This window comes from Ovis aries, chromosome 13 (assembly GCF_016772045.2).
Source record: "Ovis aries strain OAR_USU_Benz2616 breed Rambouillet chromosome 13, ARS-UI_Ramb_v3.0, whole genome shotgun sequence".
Lineage (NCBI taxonomy): Eukaryota > Metazoa > Chordata > Mammalia > Artiodactyla > Bovidae > Ovis > Ovis aries.
The window spans coordinates 38956923-38980237 of NC_056066.1; the positions used below are offsets into that span (position 1 = coordinate 38956923).

At 45.9% G+C, this 23315-nt stretch overlaps 1 protein-coding gene across 21 annotated transcripts in view; it reads left to right on the plus strand.

The window, feature by feature from the left end:
- RIN2 (Ras and Rab interactor 2) overlaps window positions 1-23315 on the plus strand; it is a 205114-nt gene that overhangs the window by 27157 nt on the left and 154642 nt on the right. For 9 of the 21 annotated variants that reach the window (XM_060397492.1, XM_042229612.1, XM_060397499.1 and 6 more), the window contains exons 2-3: window positions 6947-7057; window positions 16557-16697. Coding sequence is in view for 2 of the 21 variants with exons in the window: in XM_060397493.1 (XP_060253476.1) it covers window positions 18082-18158 (77 nt within the window). In the remaining 19 variants the exon portion in view is untranslated. Of the gene's footprint in view, window positions 1-6946; window positions 7058-8640; window positions 8760-16556; window positions 16698-18048; window positions 18159-23315 lie in introns of those variants that run through there. The other 12 variants (XM_060397505.1, XM_042229623.1, XM_060397491.1 and 9 more) reach the window with 3 other exon arrangements.

Below are 23315 nucleotides of genomic sequence, written 5' to 3' on the forward strand. Positions count from 1 at the left end.
CCACCTCCAGCAGCCCACCCTACAACAGGTTTCAGTAGCTCTGCTGTTTACATCGTACAGTGGAAGCCCCCCCACTCCCCTTGGTCCAGGCCCTTTTCCTGGGCTGCCTATCTGCTTCCTTCCGCAGTCCTCCCAGGGCCAACGAGGATCCTAATGCTTTGACCTTGGCACATCTGCTTTTGACCAAGTGGTTTTCTCTAAAATGCCTCTCTTCCTGCCTCCTGATTGAAGCTACCCTCATCTTCTGCATCCGTTTAAGATACCCACATTTAAAAACAGGACCCTGTTTGTGTCCCTGCAGTGTCCAGCTGAGACCCTGAGCAAAATCCAGCAAATGTTCGTTAAAATGAATAAACAAATGTTCTTACTGGCCCCTTTCCTTAATTGGCAGGACAGAAATAGAAATGCTTACAGAATTATCACGGATATATATGCATTCCTAGACCTGCTGGTCATTTCTGAAGAGAGAATGTTTCCAAAACAATGAACCTATTTGAGAAGATTATTCAAAACAATCTTGTCGATCTTATTTAATTTAATCTTACATCTATAAGCAAAGATCAAAGAATCTAATTTAGTGAGTTAGTACAGTGGGAAGGTTTAGATCATCAAAGGGCAACAGAATTCTTGGCTCATTCTTTGCAAGAATACATATCAGAATAAAATGATCCACAGAAGAGAAGGTGTGCCCCATCTTTGGATGTTTTTCCACGGAAGTGAGAAAAATTTCATGAAGTCATGGCAAGCTGGCTTCTGAGGGAAAAACTGAGATCATTGCATAAGGAAAGTTAACCAGTAAGTCTGTTTTAAAGCAAAAAAATTAAAAAAAAAAAAGCAATTGGAAACATCTAAAATTTCTCCATTACACAAAAGTCTTTGGAAAGGGAATAGAAAATAACATATTTGAATCCTTATTTTTCATAGGTATTTTAACTTCTAGGGGATCTTCATTCTGACTTTTTTGGGGGTGCCCATTTCTGACAACAAAATAGCTAAAGGATGAAGAGTCTTATAAACTTACCAGAAATGTTCTTGCTTTGGAAATACCCGTAATTACTCTAATTCCTTGCATTTTTTCCTTCCCTCCCCCATCAGTTTCTTCTCAGGCAATTTTCTGTGGTCAGGGAGGTAGGGGACAGGATGCCTTCTGGGGACAAGGTTAAGGACAGGGTCAAACTGACAGTGTGAGCTGAAAGAGAGAAACTACAAAGGTATTTAGAGGTGGTCCTGCCAGAGGGAACCACAGACACCCAGCTGCTCTCTTTGGCCCCCAGTTTCTTTCTAATTTTTAGTGATTTGAAGTACTTCAGGTCGTGATTCTTATTTATTTATTTTTGGCTGTGCCGGGTCTTCACAGATGCACATGGGCTCTCTCTAGTTGCAGCAAGCAAGGGCCTGCAGTGTGTGCAGCAAGCAAGTTTCTTTATTTATTTTTGGCTGTGCCGGGTCTTCACAGATGCGCATGGGCTCTCTCTGGTTGCAGCAAGCAAGGGCCTGCAAGTGTGTGCAGCTGCAGCAAGCAGGGGCTCTCTAACTGCCGTGTGTGGGCTTCTCGTTACAGTGGCTTCTCTCGTTGCAGAGCACAGGCTCTAGGTCGCTCAGGCTCAGTAGTCAGGGTGTGTGAGCGCAGTTGTTCTGCTGCCCATGGGATCGTCTCTGACCAGGGATCGAACCCGTGTCCCTTGCATTGGCAGGTGCGTTCTTAACCACTGGACCACCAGGGAAGCCCTCCCCCTAATTTTATTCTGCTTGTCAGCAGTGGGCGTCCACATCAATTTCCCCTATTCCCCTTTCACCAGCAAAAGTTTGTAATTTGTAAAGGTTGTGAGAGGAGGACATTCAGGTATAATATATAATACGCTGTATATTAGTCAAACAATTACGGAGGCAGCAAAGTGCCATTTTCTGTGAAGACTCAAGCAAGAGCAGAGGTCATCCTAGTCTTCAGAGAAAACTGAGATTGTAATAGTACAACATAGTAATTCATGCTGTGGAAATGTATGTAAACTAAGATGTATTAACCAAGTGCAGTGAGGCTTCGAAGGAGTGAGGGAGCGTGATACCCAGGACCCCAGAGCAGATGTGGGGAGGGGGCGAGGACCACCAAGGGGGTTAAAGGTGGGGACAGTGATGACAAGTCTGGGTTTTGCCATGAGCAGCTCATGTGCTAAAGTGGAAGTGAGAGTTGATCAGTCATGTCCGGCTCTTTGCGACCCCATGGATTTTACAGTCCGTGGAATCCTCCAGGCCAAAATTCTGGAGTGGGTAGCCTTTCCCTTCTCCAGAGGCTCTTCCCAACCCAGGGACTGAACCCAGGCCTCCCGCTTTGCAGGCAGATTCTTTACCAGCTGAGCCACAGGGAAGCCCAAGTATACTACAGTGGGTAGCCTATCCCTTCTCCAGCGGATCTTCCCGACCCAGGAATCTAACCAGGGTCTCCTTCATTGCTGGTGGATTCTTTACCAACTGAGCTATGAGGGAAGCCCAATCCGACAATACCAGGTCACTTCACTTTGTCCTGCTGCACACTGACCCATCTGTTGCTACTCTCTTCATGCAGCTGCTGGGATGGCTTAAGAGAGTCAGGGGGATAGCACATGGTGTAGTGCCTGGCGTGTCGTCAGTTCTTCATACATGCCAGCCATGACCTGCTCTGTTTTGAGATGGAGCTTAAAGGAAAGCTTGGATTGTAGCAGGAGCTGGCATCAAAGAACAAGGGGTTTTAGGCTAAGCATCCTCCATGTGTGTGTCTTTGTGTGTGTCTCTGTGTCTGTGTGTATGTGTGTGTGTGTCTTTGTGTCTCTGTGTCTGTGTGTATGTGTGTGTGTGTCTTTGTGTATGCGTGTATTCAGAAGACAGCAAGTACACCAACTGTATTCTGGTGTACCAGGAGCCAGTAAGGCCTTGAGGGCTATTCCACAGAGAAATGCTGTCCAATAGAAATGTAGAGGGAGCCACATGTCATTCTAAAGTTTCTAGTGGTTATATTAAAAAAATGGTAAACAGGTTAAATGAATTTTAATAATACATTTTATTTAATTCAGTGTATCAAATATTTCAACATGAGATCTGTGTAAAAAATTGTTAATGAGGTATTTTGCTTTTTGTACTGTCTTCAGAACTTGGTGTCTGTTTTCTATACATCTCAACTCGGACTCTGCATGGCTCGGGTGACCCATAGCCACGCAGGGCTGGAGGCTGCTCTACTGGATGGCCCAGCCATCAGGGGTCTTCCTCTGATGGCCGTAGCACAGTTGGCTTTGTAGCATCCTCTCTAGCCTTTCCTCTAGAGAGAGAGATGGCAATGCCTTTCCCTAACAATTAAAGAAAAGGAGAGGAAGAAAGGAAAGAAAAAGAGAGGAAGAAAAAATATGCCAGGTCACCATCTTTCACAGCTGGCTTGACCCTGAGGTGTTCATGAACAAAATCTCTTTCAGTTCAGTTCAGTTTAGTCGCTCAGTCATGTCCGACTCTTTGTGACCCCATGAATCGCAGCATGCCAGGCCTCCCTGTCCATCACCATCTCCCAGAGTTCACTCAGACTCACGTCCATTGAGTCAGTGATGCCATCCAGCCATCTCATCCTCTGTCGTCCCCTTCTCCTCATGCCCCCAATCCCTTGCAATATCAGAGTCTTTTCCAATGAGTCAACTCTTTGCATGAGGTGGCCAAAGTACTGGAGTTTCAGCTTGAGCATCATTCCTTCCAAAGAAATCCCAGGGCTGATCTCCTTCAGAATGGACTGGTTGGATCTCCTTGCAGTCCAAGGGACTCTCAAGAGTCTTCTCCAACACCACAGTTCAAACGCATCAATTCTTCAGCACTCAGCCTTCTTCACAGTCCAACTCTCACATCCATACATGACCACAGGAAAAACCATAGCCTTTACTAGACGGACCTTAGTTGGCAAAGTAATGTCTCTGCTTTTCAATATGCTATCTAGGTTGGTCATAACTTTTCTTCCAAGGAGTAAGCGTCCTTTAATTCATGGCTGCAGTCACTATCTGCAGTGATTTTGGAGTCCAAAAAATAAAGTCTGACACTGTTTCCACTGTTTCCCCATCTATTTCCCATGAAGTGATGGGACCGGATGGCATGATCTTCATTTTCTGAATGTTGAGCTTTAAGCCAACTTTTTCACTCTCCACTTTCACTTTCATCAAGAGGCTTTTAGTTCCTCTTCACTTTCTGCCATAAGGGTGGTATCATCTGCATATCTGAGGTTATTGATATGTCTCCCAGCAATCTTGATTCCAGCTTGTGTTTCTTCCAGTCCAGCGTTTCTCATGATGTACTCTGCATAGAAGTTAAATAAGCAGGGTGACAATATACAGCCTTGACGTACTGCTTTTCCTATTTGGAACCAGCCTGTTGTTCCATGTCCAGTTCTAACTGTTGCTTCCTGACCTGCATACAGATTTCTCAAGAGGCAGGTCAGGTGATTTGGTATTCCCATCTCTTTCAGAATTTGTCACAGTTTATTGTGATCCACACAGTCAAAGGCTTTGGCATAGTCAATAAAGCAGAAATAGATGTTTTTCTGGAACTCTCTTGCTTTTTTGATGATCCAGCGGATGTTGGCAATTTGATCTCTGGTTCCTCTGCCTTTTCTAAAACCAGCTTGGACATCAGGAAGTTCACAGTTCACGTATTGCTGAAGCCTGACTTGGAGAATTTTGAGCATTACTTTACCAGCATGTGAGATGAGTACAATTGTGCAGTAGTTTGAGCATTCTTTGGCATTGCCTTTCTTTGGGACTGGAATGAAAACTGACCTTTTCCAGTCCTGTGGCCACTGCTGAGTTTTCCAAATTTGCTGGCATATTGAGTGCAGCATTTTCACAGCATCATCTTTTAGGATTTGATATAGCTCCACTGGAATTCCATCACCTCCACTAGCTTTGTTCATAGTGATGCTTTCTAAGGCCCACTTGACTTCACATTTCAGGATGTCTGGCTCTCGATGCAGAAAAATTTGGAAGATAAGTGCTGGAACATACTTAAACTCTTCCAGGTCATATTCAGAAAGACCCTAGAAATCTTGCAACAAAGTAACCTGTTTTACTCTGTGTAACTCCACATTTCCCAATTTACTAGAATTATGGAACAATGTTTTACGGCAGCCTGTTGTTTTCAACCTTTTTTTTCTTTTTAAAGATTCAAGTAACATACTTTTTTTTTTTTTGAAGTGTAGGTGATTTACAATGTTATGTTAGTTTCAGGTATACAGTAAAGTGATTCAGTTATACATATTCTTTTTCAGATTCTTTTGTAGTATAGGTTATTACAAGGTATTGAATATAATAGCCTCTGCTGTGCAGTAGGTTCTTGCGGTTTACCTGTTTTATATATAGCAGCAGGTACCTGCTAATCACAAATTCCTAATTTATCCCTTTCCCCTCCTTCCTTAGTAACTATTGGTTTGTTTTCTTTATTTGTGAGTCTGTTGCTCTTTTGTGAGTAAGTTCACTTATGTTTTAGACTTCACATATGAGTGGTATCAGATGGTGGCTCTCTGTCTGACTTCCTTCACTTAGTATGCTAATCTCTAGGTCCGTCCCTGCTGCTGCAGACTATTCACTCTTTTTGGTGGCTGAGTAATATTCCATTGTCTGTATGTACCACATCCGTGACTTCCCTGGTAACTCAGATGGTAAAGTATTTGCCTGGAATGCAGGAGACCAGGGTTTGATCTCTGGGTCGGGAAGATCCCCTGGGGAAGGCGATGGCGACCCACTCCAGTATTCCTGCCTGGAAAATTCCATGGACAGAGGAGCCTGGTGGGCTGCTGTCCGCATCTTCTTTATCCATCTGTTTGTCTGTGGATTTTAGGTGGCTAAAGGAAACTTGAGCCTTGATTTGGTGTTTGTGTTTTGTTTTCTGTTTGTTTGTAAGCAAGATGACTGCATTCATGGACTTACGTAATTCTGTAAAGGCCAGGGTGCTGACAGGACAAAAAAGATACGGGGTCCTTTGAGAATTTCATATTGCACTTAGTTTCATCTCCAAATCCTACACTTGCAGATTGCAAGACTCTTTAAATTGTTGGAACAGATGCAATGCAAGGGGTAAAGGAACAAATTGTCACTTGATTGATGGAGAAGACAGGATCCTTGTTAATAGTTACTTTTATTTTTTACCACAGAAGACTATTTGGAGTTTTAGAAATCTGAGCATCAGCATAAGGATATAAACAACATTCTAGTAAGGCAAGTCCCATGTTCATAACCTGACCAGGAGGTGGGAAAAGGGATCAAAACAGGAAGGAAAAGCTCTTAGCCATACAGTCTGCCCTCCGTCCTATAAGCCTGCCCTCCACGTGCTTGGATTCAGTTTCACAAAATGTGGGTACGGGTAGTTGAATCTGTGGATACAGAACTACCAATACGGGGCCACTTTCATTCACCTACTACTGCACCATTTTAATAAGGATAAGGGACTTAGGCATGGTGGGTTTTGGTATCTGCACCTCCTGGATCCACCCCGCCACCCCACCCCCACCCCCAGATACCGAGGATGACTGTACCTCAGCTGTCAGCAATCCCTCCCAGCCAAGTGATGGGCAAGTCCCTGGGTAGTTTCTGTGGCATTTAAAAAATTTTTTTATGTTTCTTTTTGGCTCCACTAGGCCTTCATTGCTGTTCGGGCTTTTCTCTGGTTTCGATATGGAGACTTCTCATTGCCATGACTTCTCTTGTTGCTGAGCTAGGGCTCCAGGGCTCGTGGGCTTCAGTAATTCCAGCTCCCAGGCTCGAGAGCACAGGCTCAATGGTTGTGGCGCATGGCCTTATTTGTGCGGCAGCACATAGGACCTTCCCAGATCAGGAACTGAACCAGTGTCTCCTGCATTGGCAGGCGGATTCTTTACCACAGAGCCACCATGGAAGCCCTGTGGCATTTAAAAAATGCATACAAGACACTAAACAGCCAACTCCGTGTATTGCAGATGAAGAAAGGACCTGCGGACTTCTGACCTTCCACTGGGGAAGATACCCATTCAGGCCCTTTCAGGATGGTGAGCAGGTGGAGGCTGGACTGAGAGATGCTGGCTTGAAGGGTAAGTGATAACTAAAGCCTCGTGCCCCAAGGCCCTGGATTCTCTTTTCCAAATTCTTCTGTGCATAGGAACCTGTGTGCTCTAGTGTGGTGCACTGCTGTGGATGGTACCTCTCTCCGGAAGGGTCAGGGAGGATGCTTGCCTATTTTCAGGTACATAAGGCATCCTGTCATGATGCAGTAAGCAGCAGGGCCGAACCAAGGTCAGGACAGCTCCCTGTAAGCGCTCAGAGTGAGAGAGCTCCAACTGTGTGGCAGACTCGGCCCTTCAGTGGGCTAACTCATTTCGTTCTCATCTCAGAAATGAGAACACCAAAGCTGGTTGGTTCCTGAGAGTAGACAGTCCTGATGGTGGCCCCATCCCAACCGAAAAGCCTTTTTTCCTCTTTCAGGTACATTCCCCACTCGCCTCTCTCCCCATCCCCACATTTCATCTTTTTTTTTGTTTTTTTTTTTTTTTTTTCACGGAATCATAGATCTCTGTACAAAAGGGACTGAACATCAGAGGGACATCTGTGTGGTTCACTGTGGGGGATCACAGTTTCCCTGGGCCCCCTCAATCTGGGACGTCTGCTTTCTCCTTTCTGGAATCTGGGTGGGGACTCGGTGACCGCCTTCACAGAGAAGGCAGCAGAGGTGACACTGAGTGGCTCCGAAGCCGAGAGCAGCAAAACCAACATGGCTCCCGGCTGGCTCTCAGGCTCGGGGCAGGCTTGCTGGCGAGACCGGCCGCCACGCTGTGAGGCGGCCCAGGCCCCGTGTGGGGGTAGGGGACGGTGGTTTCCAGTCAGTAGCCACCCCCGAGGCTCCACTGATATGTGAGGGGGACTTCAGGTGGCTCCAGCCTCCAGCCTTGAGCTGCCGGGTGGAACTGGGACAAAGTGACTCACCCAAGGCCAGATGACGAGCTGGGATGTGAACCCAGGGCCCTCTGATGCCAAGCTTGTGAGATGAACTCTGACCCCAGTGCCCATTCCTTCTGGACCAGGAGCTGCCCTTCAAACACAGCTCTGCTCAGAGAAGGGAGACCATTTGAAGCAGGCAGACCAGGAAACACAGCTTTGGAGAACTAGATTTACGTACGTATAGTTTGCTGTGACTCTGTTTTCTTAATTTGAATCCTAGCTAAACTCGGTGCTCATGCTCAATGGCTGAGTCATGTCTGACTCTTTGAAACACCATGGACTGTAGCCACCAGGCTCCTCTGTTGGTGGCATTTTCCAGGCAAGAATACTGGAGTGGGTTGCCGTTTCCTCCTTCGGGGGATCTTCCCCACCCAGGGATCAAACCTGTGTCTCTTGCATCTCCTGCACTGGCGGGCAGATTCTTTACCACCACACCACCTGGGAAGCCCCTTAGCTAAGCCCTGGGGTCCTGCCTTAAGCACACAGTCCTCTCAGGAGGCTGACTACTTCCCCCCCAACCCTCCCCCCAAGAGCTTAGACTCATGGTCTCTGCTCATATTACATGAGATTCATAGCATGTGGAGTGATGTTCACGTTTCTGTGTTGCCCATGTTTGACTTCAGGCTCTGTGAGGCCAGAGCCTGATTGGTGTCTCCTGTTCTTCATTTTTTTTTTTTAGCACAGGCTCTAATCTGTAGCAGACACTGGATAAATGTAAGCTAAATCAACAGCAAGGAGCAGGAAGTATGAATTTTCTTGAGAAGGAAGAGGGTAACATAAGGAAGTGCAGAATTCCAGGTATAAACACTGAAGTCTTATCTTGGGGCTAAGGGGCTGTCTTTTGAGGTCAGGGCTTCTTTGTCTCTTCCTTTGTTTTTCCTGTGAGATGAAACATCTTTGGGTCTCACTTTCATAAATAAACAGCTTCCACAAGACGCAACAGTAAACTAAATAACAGGAACCAGCGGGGCTCTGCATTACTATTTCTCTGTGAGTTGTTATTCAGCTGGAAAGTATTTTCAGATGTGTAACGCTGGAGAACTGACTTCGGTATGAATGTTGAAATGTGACCTGTCGTGTGTGCTGTCATCTCCGTCAGCCTTTGCTCATGGGATCGGTGGCCTTGTGTCTTCACCTAGTCACCCCTCTTGTACCCGCTCTGGTTCTCGGTAAGCAGAATGTCCTGAACCAAATATAATCCATGGAGGGTGCCTGCTGCTGGCCCTGCTCGCGTTTAGTTAAAGGCAAGTGCTGCCATCAGCTGGCGGAGGAATTTAAAGTGGGTTCATGGAGAGGAACTCATCCAACCCCTAAGTGGCTCAAGACAGTAAAGAATCTGCCTGCAGTGCAGGAGACCTGGGTTCGATTCCTGGGTCAGGAAGATCCCCTGGAGAAGGAAATGGCAACCCACTCCAGTGTTCTTGCCTGGAAAATCCCATGGACAGAGGAACCTGGCGAGGCTATAGTCCATGCAGTCCCAAAGAATCGATCATGACTGAGCGGCTAACATTTTCACTTTGATGAGGATGGAAGATGTTCCTTGTTCTTCATCCTCTTTTTTCTGGCTTTCTTTTCCTCCATCCTACCCATTCCTTCCAATAGGACGATGCAGCTTGGAAGCCTATTGGTAATAAGGAGAAGCAAAGTGAAAGTTGCTCAGTCCTGTCCGACTTTTTGCAACCCCATGGACTGTATAGTCCAGGCCAGAATACTGAAGTGGGTAGCCTTTCCCTTCTCCAAGGGATCTTCCCAACCCAGGGGTCGCAGGGGTGCAGGTCTCCTGCATTGCAGGCGGATTCTTTACCAGCTGAGCCACAAGGAAAGCCCAAGGAGAAGCAATTCTTCTTACCCCATTTGTCCAAGGAAGGGAGGAAGGAGAATGTATCAAGCAGGACTCCTGGCTTCCTAGACTTCCCTCTGTTCTCTGCATTAGTTCATCTTGCGCGGTAAATTGCCTTCAGATACGGTGGAAACAAGGCTGTGTGCTTAGTCGTTCAGTCGTGTCTGATCTTTGCAATCCCTTGAGTAGGCTCATTGAGTAGCCCCTTGAGTAGACTCTGGGAGTGCTGATGGATAGGGAGGCTTGGCATGCTATAGTCCATGGGGTCACAAAGAGTCAGACACGACTGAGCAACTGAACTGAACTGGACTGTAGCCTGCCAGGCTTCTCTGTTCATGGGATGCTCCAGGCAAGAATACTGGAGTGGGTTGTGCCCACCCAGGGATCGAACCCAGGTCTCCTGTATTGCAGGCAGATTCTTTACCATCTGAGCCTCCAAGGAAGCCCATAATAAGGGTTTATGCAGCACAGTCTGAAAAGGTTGGCCACAGCTGGTCTGATCTAGGGTGGACTCAGCTGGGCGACTCTGCTGACCTTGTGGGGAGGGTTGAGGGGTGTGGCTAATCCGGGCTGGGCTCAACTGGACCACTGCTTCCAACCTGATCCAGCAAGGCCTCTCACTCAGGTCTGGGCTCAAGCCTGTTCCGCCTGACTGCATTCTAAATCTAGGCTTGAGGGCAGTGGCAGCCCAAGAGCAGCTCTTCTCATGACCATGGGAGAGGCGGGGGTGCAGGCGGAAATGCGGAGACTTCTTCACTGGTGCTCCTGTGTGATCGTATTGATAATGCCAGTCACACGGCCATGCCGAGTCAACAGGCCGAGCGGTGAACTCCACCTGTCTTGGGTGTGGGGTGTCTACTGTTGGCTTTGGCTTTGGTAAGAATCCAGAAGTCCCTGTCTTATGCAGCCTCTGCTTCTGTCAAATTGGGCAAAGACAAGCTGAAATTTAAAGGCTTTTTCCAGTGGCAGTTTTGGTTCTGACTCTGGGCAAAACCCCAAGTCTTCAATGATATTCTGTGTGCTCACGCTCAGTCCCTAAGTCGTGTCTGCCTCTTTGTGACCCGATAGACTGTAGCCCGCCAGGCTCCTCTGTCCATGGGATTCTCCAGGCGAGAATTCTGGAGTGGGTTGCCATTTCCTTCTCCAGGGGATCTTCCCCACCCAGGGAGCAAACCTTCATCTTCTGTATTCTTTACCACTGAGCCATCAGGGAAGCCATATGATGTGGTTATTAGAAGCTACACAGCCCTGGGTTCCGGAAACCTCTCGGGGCTCAGCCCTTTGTGGGCAATTACTGCCCCTTCTGGTATCACAGCTTCACTTCTGCTGGACTCAGGAGGCGTCTGGGGTTGTTGGGCTCCCTCAGTGACAACCACTACCTCCCTGGCAGTGGCCTGAGATGGTTTCACTTGGCATCAGCACATACCAGTTGCTCAAGTGCGTCAGAATGAAATAAGAGCAGCCAGTGGGATGACTAAATTGTCAATTACACTGAAGTGTATAGTTTCCTACAATTGGGGAGAGTGCTCTGAGTTTGGTGAAAATGTCATTTCTTTGCCTCTTGGTACCTTGGCTCTCCCATCTGGCACGAATACAGTTGAAGCTGGAAGGAGAGGAGGCGATGCTTTTATGTTGGTTGAAATTAGCAGCCATAAATTTACAGGGCTTTTTCCAAGTGAGCATGGAAAAGACTTGCCATCTGATGCTTTTTGTGAGTTCTAAGTCATAAAGCATCTGCTAAGGGTGGCTTGACAGTTGTGTTCTTGGCCCCATAGTGGAGGTCTGCGGCAGAAACCTAAGCCTCAAATGATTAAACGTGTTTCCAAACACTCATAAGTTATTTATACTGTGTTCGCATGTTGGCCAAGCAAGCACGACTATACTCTAGTGTCTTCACGGTGGTACCCTATTTCAAACAAGACTGTGCTCTAGGGTCTTTGTGATGGTACCCTGTTTGGCCCAACAGAGCTTTCTAATTAACTCATCCATGCCAGCACGCGCGTTGTGAATGCTGCTGACTTGCCTGTGGACTTTATGGCTGATTTCCATCTTCGTGAATGCACAAGGACCAGGCAGAAAGTGCCACTGCCATCCTTCTGGGTGGGAGAGATGCAGGGGGAGAGGAGAGGTGAGATGCAGCAGGGGAGCAGTTGTGTTCACAAGCCTCTGACCACTGTGGGCAGCTGGGGTGTAAGGACACGGGGCATTCATCCACCAACTCCCACTCATCATTGCCACGGATCATCGCAAGGCAGTAGCTCCTTGGTCTTCTGGCCTACCCAGACGTGCTCCTGCTGTCTGTCCTCAGATCAAAGAGAGCCACGGATACCAGAGGATGGATATTTTGGAGTAGGTAATTTGTGATTTAAAAAAGAAAATCAAAACAAAAGTAATGTTGATTTTTTTTTAAGTCAAAAAGTGGCATGTATGGGAGAGCAAGTGATAAGGGATGTGGGTGAGGCACCTTTGCATGTGATATGCGGCTGCCGGGCAGTTTGGGGAATGGAAAGAGGGGGTCTTGTAGCTTTTAAATCTGAGCACAGTGGAAGCAAAATCCCTCTGAGACCTTAGGACAGAATGCAGAAAGGAGAGCATTTGTGTGTGTGTGTGTCCATGGCTATTTATTTATTTAAATTTCATCACAGTCATACAGTGAAACATTAGACAGCCACTTATAAAGGTAGAGAGCATCCCTGGTGGCTCAAACAGTAAAGAATCTGCCTGCAATGCACAAGGGCCCGGTTTGAAAGATCCCCTGAAGAATGGCTTTCCACTGCAGTATTCTTGCCTGGAGAATTCCAGGGACAGGAGAGCCTGGGGGGCTACAGTCCGTGGGATTGCATAGAGTCAGACATGACTGAGCAACTAACATTTTCATTTTTTCAAAAAAGGTAGAACTATGGTGATGATATGAAACCGTCTTCAAGTTATAGTTCTGAGTAGAGAAAAAGCACAATCCTGAGCAATCTTTAGAATATGTTCCCCTTTATAAAAATAGCTTTGATGTTGTTTAGTTGCTCAATTGTGTCTGACTGTTTGCAACCTCATGGACTGTAGCCCACCAGGCTCCTCTGTCCATGGGATTCTCCAGGCAAGAACACTGGAGTGGGTTGCCATTTCCTTCTCCAGGGGATTTTCTCTACCCAGGGATCGAACCTGTGTCTCCTGCATTGCAGACGGATTCTTTACCACTGAGCCACCAGGGAAGCCCAAAATTAGTTTATTGGGATCTAAATTTATGTATCATAAAGTTAACCCATTTTAAGTGTACAGGTATGGGCGTTTTAGTAAACTTTGACAGTTTGCTAGAAATGTTATGCAAATGGAATCGTACACGGCGTCTGGCTGCTCTCACTCAGCCATCCCTGACTGCAGCATGCCCATCGTTTGTTTCCTTTTTACTGTGGAAGAGTGTTTCTTTGATTGGACATATATACATTTTGTTTATCCATTCTACAGTTGATAGACATTTGCATTGGTTTCAGTTCCATTTTTATGAATAATGCTACTATGAACATCCACATACAATCCTTTATGTGGACATAGAGTTGTATTTTCCTTGGGTAGGTACTTAAGTGTTTACGGGTCATAGGATGAGTATTTGTCTGGTTCTTTAAGAAACTGCAAGCCTGTTTTCCAGAGAGCCTGCTCCATTCTACTGCATCCCCACCAACAATGGGAGACTCATTTCCATTCTCGCAGTTGATGTGGTCAGCTTTTCTGTTGTTTGCCATTCTGATAGCTGTGTAGTCTCATCTTACTGTGGATTTAGCATTTCCTCCTAACTAAGGACATCGGGCACCTTTTCATGTGCTTATTAGCTATTGGCTTATCTTCTTGGCAGTGTGTCTCTTCCGATCTTTTCTTATGTTTATTTTGGGTCCTTTTGTCTCCTTATTAATGAGTGAGGGTTCTGGACTCCTGCCATATTTTCTGGAAGTTTGAAATTATGTCCAAATGAAAAGTTAAAAAAAGGCTAGCCCCCACACCCCATTAGGATGGTGCACCCAGAAATCATCTCACAGCATGGACATGCTTGCTAAAAGAATCAAAGGGAAGGGCAAGATCAGACATTGATTTTTTTGCCAGAAAAAGTCGTCTGGTCACGACACAGTGGCTCTTTATTAAATGAAGGCATACTTCCTTGACCACTTTTTCTCTGTTAATGGGAAATTGGTGATTAAAATGTGTCCAGATGTTGCATAAACAAAAACATGAAAGAGCTTATCAGTATCTCTCTTCCTTAAGTTAAGGCACAAGTTTCTCCACCCCCTCAGCCTTCCACTCTGGGTATGGTCAGGAGGCCCCTGGCAGGCCGGTCACATGGCAGATCTAGAGGGTTGGGAGGGCTGGGTGGTCCCCACTCTGGCACTGAGAGCACAGACTCACCTGTGTCCAGCAGGCCCCTGCTCTTGCCCCCTGACACTGACCCTGATTGTAGACTCGCCTCTGCTTCACGTCTCCCTTCTTTCTGTAACTTCTCACATTGTGCTGCTGCTGCTAAGACACTTCGTGTCCGACTCTGTGCGACCCCATGGACTGCAGCCCACCAGGCTCCTCCGTCCATGGGATTTTCCAGGCAAGAACACTGGAGTGGGGTGCCATTGCCTTCTCCTCTCACATTGTGAACATGATCCAAATCCATGCCTGTAGCTACATATACTGAACTCAAACAAGAATTAATGGGCTGATTTAGTCAACAGCAGAGGGAATCAGAATGATGAGAAGTAGAAGGAAGACCTTCTCACCTACTTGCCACCTCCTTGACGTCGGCCAGGTTGTACTTACCAGCTTTCAATTTTCCAAATAGTTAGTGAGCATCAGCTGTTCATTGTTTCATTCATTCACTAAGCCTTTATAACTCCTAAAAGGCATCAAGCACTATTTGAGTCTGGGGGTGGGGGAGCAGTTAGTAGTGAACAAAAGGGGCAAAGTGCTTTCCCCCAAGAAGTTGTCTATTCTCTTAAAAGGAAGGAACAGATGCATAGAAGTGGGAGAAACAGACAGTAAATAATTGAACAAATAAATACACAGTAGATAGCAGGTTATAATAAGCATTACAAAATGAAATAAAACCCAGTGAGGAAGTAGAGACAGATGCACTCATAAAGCTTCTGGAAGGATGCACTACAGAGGATTAACAAATAGAACGATAGTTTTAAGCAATTTATTTTGCTAATTTGTTTTCTAATTTTTCTATAACAAAGTTGTATTGCTCTTTTTGGCAAAAAAAAGTTATTCCAGACTTACCAAAAGCATTAAATTTGAATGTCCATATGATTCATTGTATCATAATTTTATAACCAAAAATACTGCAAAAAAAATCAACTGGAAAATAATACCTTGTCTTTATTATCTGTGATGTGGTTCTGCATGTTTTAGAAAATTTGATGTTTGGAAATATATGATCAATAAATTATGGAAAACCAGACATGTTTATAAAATGCCTTTCTGATGGGTAACTTGGAATGATGACTGATCTCTTCAAGTCTTGGTAAATGACACATTTTGCTAAGTTAGTCAGAATAGAAAATAGTAGCATGAAATGCAGGATGCAGAGGCTGAACCATCTGAGCCCCAAATGCTGGTTCTAATATTGCTTTGTTTTCACTGGCAAAGGGAGCTGCAGATGTGTGTTTAGGAGCTCACACAACATATCATACAGGGCAGATTTCAGTCATTGGGTTAGCGCGACCCAAGAAGACTCCCAGACTTGGGAAAGTTAGACAAAAATAAAACTTTTTCAGCCCTCACCCAGACTCTTGGCCTGGGGCTCAGCTCCCTGGAACACGCAGACATGTGCGATGGGAGTAGGGTGGTGACCGCGCCGCCCTCTCTCCTTCCCTCCTCTTTTCTTCCCCACTGCTTCCACACAGCTGACTTTGCCTTTTCACTGATTGGTGCCACTTTCCAAAATCAGTGACACTTTATTTCCTAACATCTGCACTGATTATTACAGCTGTTCAAGAAACTTGTTAGGTCACGCAACACTCCCACCCAAAACATCCACCCAAAACCTTCCACCCCACGCGGTCGTCATTCACTCCATTTCTGGTCTAGCCTGACTTTAAAATCCACTTGGGAATAAATCAAATCCTATCCAAATAGTAACTTCATTTGATGGCTTGCAGGCTTGGTCACTGGAAAAGGACATGGCAACTCACTCTTGTTCTTGCCTGGAGAACCCTGTGGACAGAGGAGCCTGGCGGGGTCCGTGAGGTTGCAAAGAGTTGGACACGACTGAGCCTGCACTCACAAGCTTGTTCACGTTTTCTTAATAACTAATTTGAATTCGTAATTATCCATGTGGCACCAATAAAGAAACTCATAATCTGTGCCCACATAGATTCATATATATAATATATTTTAATACATATTTTCTAGTCATGTTATGATTCTATTTTTACAATTTCAGTGTTTTGTTTTGGGAGTGTTTTTTTTTTTTTTTTGCCATCCCTTGTGGCATGCAGGATCTTAGTTCCCTGACCAGGGTTTGAACCCACGCCCTCTGCAGTGGAAGCCCTAACCACAGGACCCCCAGGGAAGTCCTCATGCGGATACTTAATTGCTCTTACTTTAAGTCTGAGCTCTGTGTCTCTGTTCAGAACCAGCGATTTCAGTGTTTCCAGCGATTCCCACTGTTTCAGTGTGATTGATCCCAGTGGCTTTGAGGTTTCTTGTTTGTTTATTTTTTACTTTCTTGTTGATTGGATTCTAAGGAGCCCCACTGTCACTCCTTCATTTTACATTTCTAGATCCCTCATTATTGGAAAATTAAATGATGCCACTTGAGAGAAGGCTTAAATGAGGCAAGAAGTCTCACCACAAAGAAAAAGTGCACTTTGAGCGAAAGTTAATATGAAAAGTTTTCTACTATTCAACAAAAGTTAATGAAGGTATGTAAAGGACTATTTGAGATTGACGAATATTGTATTGGCTTCTTATTTTCTTATAACAAGTACCAGCTTCACCAAAAAGAACTCATTTGTTTTTATATAACTACATTATGCACTGTACTCGTTCAGTTTTGCTGTAACTAATTTTATTAGGCTTTGTTTTGAAATTTGCCTTTTTTTTTTTTTCTTCCTTGGACTTTTAAAAGCAGAAGTCACAGTGACATGCTCAGTGTGGCATTTGCTGATGCATGAGAGTGCGTGTGGTTTTAATTTCTGGTTGTTTTTTCTCCCTCAACTTTTTCCTCTAGTTAATGTGAATCACATTGTATTTTCCACTCCTGGACACTGATTCATAGCCATCCACTTCCTCCCGAGTTCAGCAGACCACTGGGTCCTCTGGGAAATGGATTAGTCACAGCCCAGCCAGGCACCTTGCGTGCCATAGTTGGTATTAGCTCCAACAGCCATGCGTTTAGGAGGAAGATGGAAACCGCTGCACCATCTTCCTTTGGAGAAGGAATACGGCCTTAGTTTGGGGGGGTCTGTATGGCCTGTCACACTGCTTGGATTAATCTCTACAATACAGCACACAGGCAGATTAGAAAGACAGGGGTCTCATTTGGTTCAGAAGCTTTTCAGGTGCCCTTCTGCCCGGAGGAAACAGAGATGTGATCAGGGCCCCATCCCTGGGGCACATGTGTAGTGTTTGTGAATAGGCTGAATCTTAATATATGGATGCAATTTTGAAAACCTTGGAATGGATTTATTTATGTCCAACATGTTTTTATCAAATTCACTTGAGTCTAATTTCAGAAAATTTCAAGGCCAAGGATTTTTCTTCATAGGCCAGACTTATAAAGACATTCCCAAGGTCATGCCTTAATTATATCAGTAATTGTTGCTAGGTTTCAACTTACATTTAGCAACATTGATTGACAGCCTTGACCTAAGGCACTTAATACAGCCTGACCTAAGGGTGTTTTGGTTGTGATCTCTACAATTGGGAGAACTCTTTAACTTTTCTGTTCTGAGTGAAGCCTCTTCAAGTTTAAGAGACTAGAGCAACTGAAGAGCAGGGTCCCATGGTTAAGCAGTTTGATAAACTGAACAAGGTATCAGAAGATCATGTTCTGGTCTGAGCCCCAGGTGGCTTTGGGGAGCTGTGTTTGCACCTGATTATTTCTTTCAGTCTGTTAGCATATGTGCCAGGAGGCAGAAAGTCCAACCCCAAACAGTGCTCCCAGGTGAGGGCTGGGTGTGGTGGCCCTGTGGTCAGAACTGGGTCACACAAACAGAAAGCCTGAGCAAATATTAGATGAACGTACAGGAAATACAAGTCCTTAACCTTCTCAGTGAGAAGGATCACCAGCTGTGTTTCCCTGGGATGTCGGAGCTCTCGTCTGGAGATTTGGCTTTTGTCTGTCCTGTTGATGATCTGGAGCCTGGGGAATCCAGAACACGGTAACCCTCCTGTTCGGTTAGAAATTCGGTTAGAAATTAAGTGTTAGCGTGTGGGTGAGGCATTCAGGAGAGCCGTGTGCTACGCCGGCTCTGACGCTGGTGGATAGGTAGCAGCCTCTAGGTCTCACCTTCTTCACTGGTGGAATCAGAGTAGGGCCACTCTACCTGGTGGGCAGGATGCTGTGTGGAAGAGGGTCCTGGGGACCCCACTGGGAAATAGCACCACAGCTGGTATCAGTGTCTGCAGTGTCAGGGAGAGAGGAGGTGCCCAGTACCTGCCATCCACATGTTCAGCATGCTCTCAGCTCCCCTTGGCCAGCAGCTCCCTCAGGTGTGACTTGTGACAAGTCTAGAAGCCCTACTTGTTATTAACATCATAAATCACTAGCCAGCCTGAGCTCTGGGCAGAAAGTGGTTTAGGCATGACTCTTCGATCTTTCTCTGTCTGACTTTCTTCCCTTAGTGTGATAATCTTTAGGTCCATCCATGTTGTAGCAATGGTGTTGTTTCATTCTTTTTCATGGCTGAGTAATATTCCATTGCATATATGTACCATGTCTTCTTTATCCACTGCCCTGTCAGCGAACACTTAGATTCCTTCCATGTCTTGACTGCTATGAATATTGCTGCTATGAACATAGAGGTACCAGTATCTTTTCAAGTTAGAGTTTTCTCCAGATATGTGCCCAGTAATGGACTTGCTGGATCATATAGTAGCTCTATTTTTAGTATTTTAAGGAACCCCTATACTGTTCTCCATCGGAGAAGGCAGTGGCAACCCACTCCAGTACTTTTGCCTGGAAAATCCCATGGACGGAGGAGCCTGGTGGGCTGCAGTCCATGGGGTCGCTAGGAGTCGGACACGACTGAGCGACTTCCCTTTCACTTTTCACTTTCATGCATTGGAGAAGGAAATGGCAACCCACTCCAGTGTTCTTGCCTGGAGAATCCCAGGGATGGGAGAGCCTGGTGGGCTGCCGTCTATGGGGTCACACAGAGTCGGACACGACTGAAGCGACTTAGCAGCAGCAGCAGCAGCATGCTATTCTCCGTAGTGAACTTACACTTCCACAAACAGTGTAGGCATGAATATTCAGCTGTAATTATCTTGTCACTCGTGCTTCGGACAGGAAAGAAGAGCAGTTGGTGTCAATGTGATTTCCATAATGTTTGTTCTCTTTAGCCTTTTCTTTATTTCGTGCTTTAGTTTTGCAGGACTTAATTTAGAGAACTAATTGGACCTGCTGTGAGCTGGTCCCAGAACGTGGCTGCAGATGCTTGAGAGGAATCCTCAGGCCTAACTTCAGATTTCACCCTTGCCGTCTGTTGGTCATCCTGCCTGTGCCAACACTGTCTCTCCAGCCTTGACCATGCGCCCAAGCTCCAGAGTCATATCCGACTCTCTTGGTCACCTTCACCCACAGCCTCTTCAAATTTACCTGCACTAAAATTCATCTGTTTCATTTCTCCCACTATACCTGCTGTTTTTCTGGATGCTGTATATTGGTGAATTGTACCACCTTCTATCCAAGTTTTTTACACATTAAACCTGAAACTTACCTGGGACTCCCTTTCCTCTACCCACCTCCCACAGGTATCAAGTCTTGACTCTTTAAATAGAATCTCACCCATATGCCCCACCCTTTGTATTCAGGGATCAGTCTCCCACCTCCCACCCTGGGTGGCCCCCTGGAAATGTCACCTACTGCTCAGAGGTATTCAGTGGTGTCTCATCATCACCCGGATGGTCAAATCCTCATTAGCTGGCATGGCCTACAAGATGGTCTGTTCTATGCAAGGCCAGTTCCCCTTCCACAGAACCCTTGGTGCTCTAGCAATAGTGAGCAAGATTGAATTTATAGGGGCTTCCCTGGTGGGCCAGTGGTTGAAACTCTGCATTCCCTGGAGGAGGCTTGGGTTCAGTCCCCACTTTGAGAACTAAGATCCCACATGCTGCATAGCGTGGCCAAAAAAAAAAAAAGAGAAGACTCTAAAGAGCATATATATGTATATGTATAACTGATTCACTTTGCTGTATAGCAGAAACTAACACATTGTAAAGCAACTATATTCCAATTTTTAAAAAATTGGATTTATGGTCTCCCCAAATCACTTGCTCACCCCTTGCTTTTGAAGGGCATTTCTCATGCTCTTCTCTCTGATAGGAACCCCTTCCACTGTCTACTCATCCTTTGAGACTCAACTCTGAGGTTGCCGTCTTTGTAGAGCCATCCTGGTCTTTCTCAGAAGACTTCACACCTTTTGTCTTCTGTCACCATTGTGCTGGTCACAGATCTCGATTTTAACAGTAATCATGTGAATGTCTGGGGGCAAAGGGTAGCTTTTTTTGGGGGGGCCACCCTATGGGGCCAATTTTCAGAATTGCAGGATCTTAGTTCCCCGACCAGAGATTGAACTCCAGTCGATGGCAGTGAAAACGCTGAGTCCTAACAACTGGACCACCAGCAATTCCCTGCATTGGTAATTTTGTATTCTTTCCCATAGCAGAGGCTTCCCAAAGAGAATAAGCCTCAGGCTCCCTAAAACCTGGGTCTGTCCTTGCTGGACTTAGTAACAATTACAGGAGCCTCTTAGGATCTCAGGAAGAGAGATTTTTGCAAGTTCTGGCTGTCGGGGACACAGTAGGAGCCAAGAAGAAGAAAAAACGGCCTTTTACGGTTTTTAAAAAATGAACTTAGACGTCAGTTACAAAAACCCAGGTCCCATCAATCATTTCCAAATGCAAACAACCATGTAGTGACCATCCTCCTAAACCACCAAGGTCTCCCCACAGGCTGGGGTGGGCCTCGGGTTCTGGTGGCCTCTCAGTGGCCCCCTTCTCCGGAGACCTGTTCTTGGTGACACTTAGGAGGACAGACCCTGCAGGAAAGGCCAGTCATCAACTGGCAGATGTGGGTATAGAAGACGGGTCCTGCCTCAAGTGGGATAAATATGGTTCCACTCATGTTATGGAGCTGCCTGTGGGGTCAGGCCAAGGCCAGACTTAACCGCGGGCACAGGCTTGCTGGGCTTTTTATCCTTCCCCCTCTGCCTTCCTTGCCCCCAAGACACTCCCAGCAAGCCGTGTGCACCTGAATCCCCATCCCGAGCTCTATTTCTGGGGAATCTGGTTCAGGACTAAGCTGCTTTCATCTCCAAATGCTTGAGCAGCCTGTGCTTGACCTTCTGGCAGTTGGCTCTGGGCCTTCCAGGACAGCTTGGATCATCCGATGGTCTTTCCTAGGCTGAGCCCAGTAGGTCAAACCTATTTGTAAGAAGATAACCCACCTGCCCCATCCTTCCCCGCTTCCCAGTCTTCCCTGGGAAACCCTTCTCAGGCAGTCAGCTCATCCTTGTGTGGTCAGGCTTCTGTTCTCTCACGTCCTGGTTTCTCTCCTCACCTCGTCTGATGTGGCAGAATCCCCGCATGGTGCCCACTGAACTGAGCCCCGTGTTCTCTGTGAGAGCCAGGGACTCATGGAACAGGACTTGCTGCAACAAAGAAACGGCTTCTGCATGTGTGCATGCTAAGTCACGTCTGACTCTGTGTGACCCCATGGACAGTAGTCCGTCCGGCTCCTCTGTCCATGGGATTCTCCAGGCAAGAATACTGGAGTGGGTTGCCATGCCCTCCTCCAAGGGGTCTTCCCAACCCAGGAATCAAACCCGTGTCTCTTAGGTCTCCTGCATTGGCAGGCGTGTTCTTTACCAGCAGCACCACCTGGAAAGCCCTAGAAATGGCTTACATGCGCCCATGTGCACTGGGGACTCAGGCACTTGCGTCATCTTGCACAGAGTCAGTTCAACCGAAGTCCCTTTCACGTGTGCCCTCGGTTGTCTTCTCTAGCATGCTCCGCAGTAATGCATTCTGTCCCCATGCTCGCAGGAGTTCACATTGATTTTTCCCAAACATCATTTTGTGAGCCTGTGGTCGCAGCCAGTTGAGTTGTGTTTTGTATCTCAGTGACGTCATCTGGTTCCATTTTTCCCAAAGCATATTACAGATACCACTAGAGACAGCCCAGAAGATTTTTCAGTGGTTCTCAGATGAACATTTTTATACTTTCACTTCATTGTTTAATTCTTATGAACCTAATTTATAGTATAAAATATAATTAACACATAAAATACATAGCTTCTTTTTTTTAAAAAAAAATTAAGTTTAAAATGAATCAAAGAAAATCCTTAAACCCGTGTGTACACAGTGATAAGAATTACGAAGGCATTTCTCTCAAGACTGAGATTTAGAAAACACTGGCTTAGAAGATTTACCACTTCTCTCTACTTTAAACTTAACCTTGATGCAATCCTTTTTCTAGTTTAACTTTTTAGTAAATATCCTAAACAGAATGGTCATGGAAAGAAATGTGGGGCCTGCTTCTGTGTGATAGTGATTTATCAACCGGGGCTCTGGGCGTGTGGACATGTAACTACTGTTTTGTCATCCTCTTAAGCACAATGTTCCATCTTACTGAAAAGGTGTCATTATTTGTCAGCTCCTTTTTTGCAATTCCATGGCTAACAGGTTCATTTTTTATTTTATTTTATTTATTTATTTTACTAATTTCCTAGTCTAATAGCCCTACCAAAAACATAGTGAATGTCGCCGAGTGACAGACCTTGTCTTTGGAAATCAAGCTGACCCTGGGTATGAGCACTTTTGCCCAAAGATAGACCATTTTGCCAGTAATCCCAGTTAGAGCCATGCACAAGATGGTCCCCAAGCTCACATCTTAGAGGAAAGAGTCAGCTTCCTTCTCTGGTCTTGAAACCAGGGCCCACATTATCTACCAGCCTTGCCCCAGCACCTCTTCAGTTCTCTGTGAATGCTGGACGGTGACCACAAATAATCTCATGTGCATTTTAGTTTTAATCACAGCCTGGCACCTGCTCCCTCCAGGCTGGGAAATGGAAGTGCCAGTGGAACACACAGACACCCTCTTACAGCTGCGCTGTGACCTTGAGGATCCTGTGCTCCTTGTTAATGCTGGTCTCCTCCTCTGAGTCCCAAACTCTTACTTCTTTATTTGTTCGTATCATGGGTATTAGGGTTTCTCTGGTAGCTCAGCTGCTAAAGAATCCTCTTGCAGTTCAGGAGACCTGGGTTCAAACCCTCGGTTTGGAAGATCCCCTGGAGGAGGGCGTGGCAACCCACCC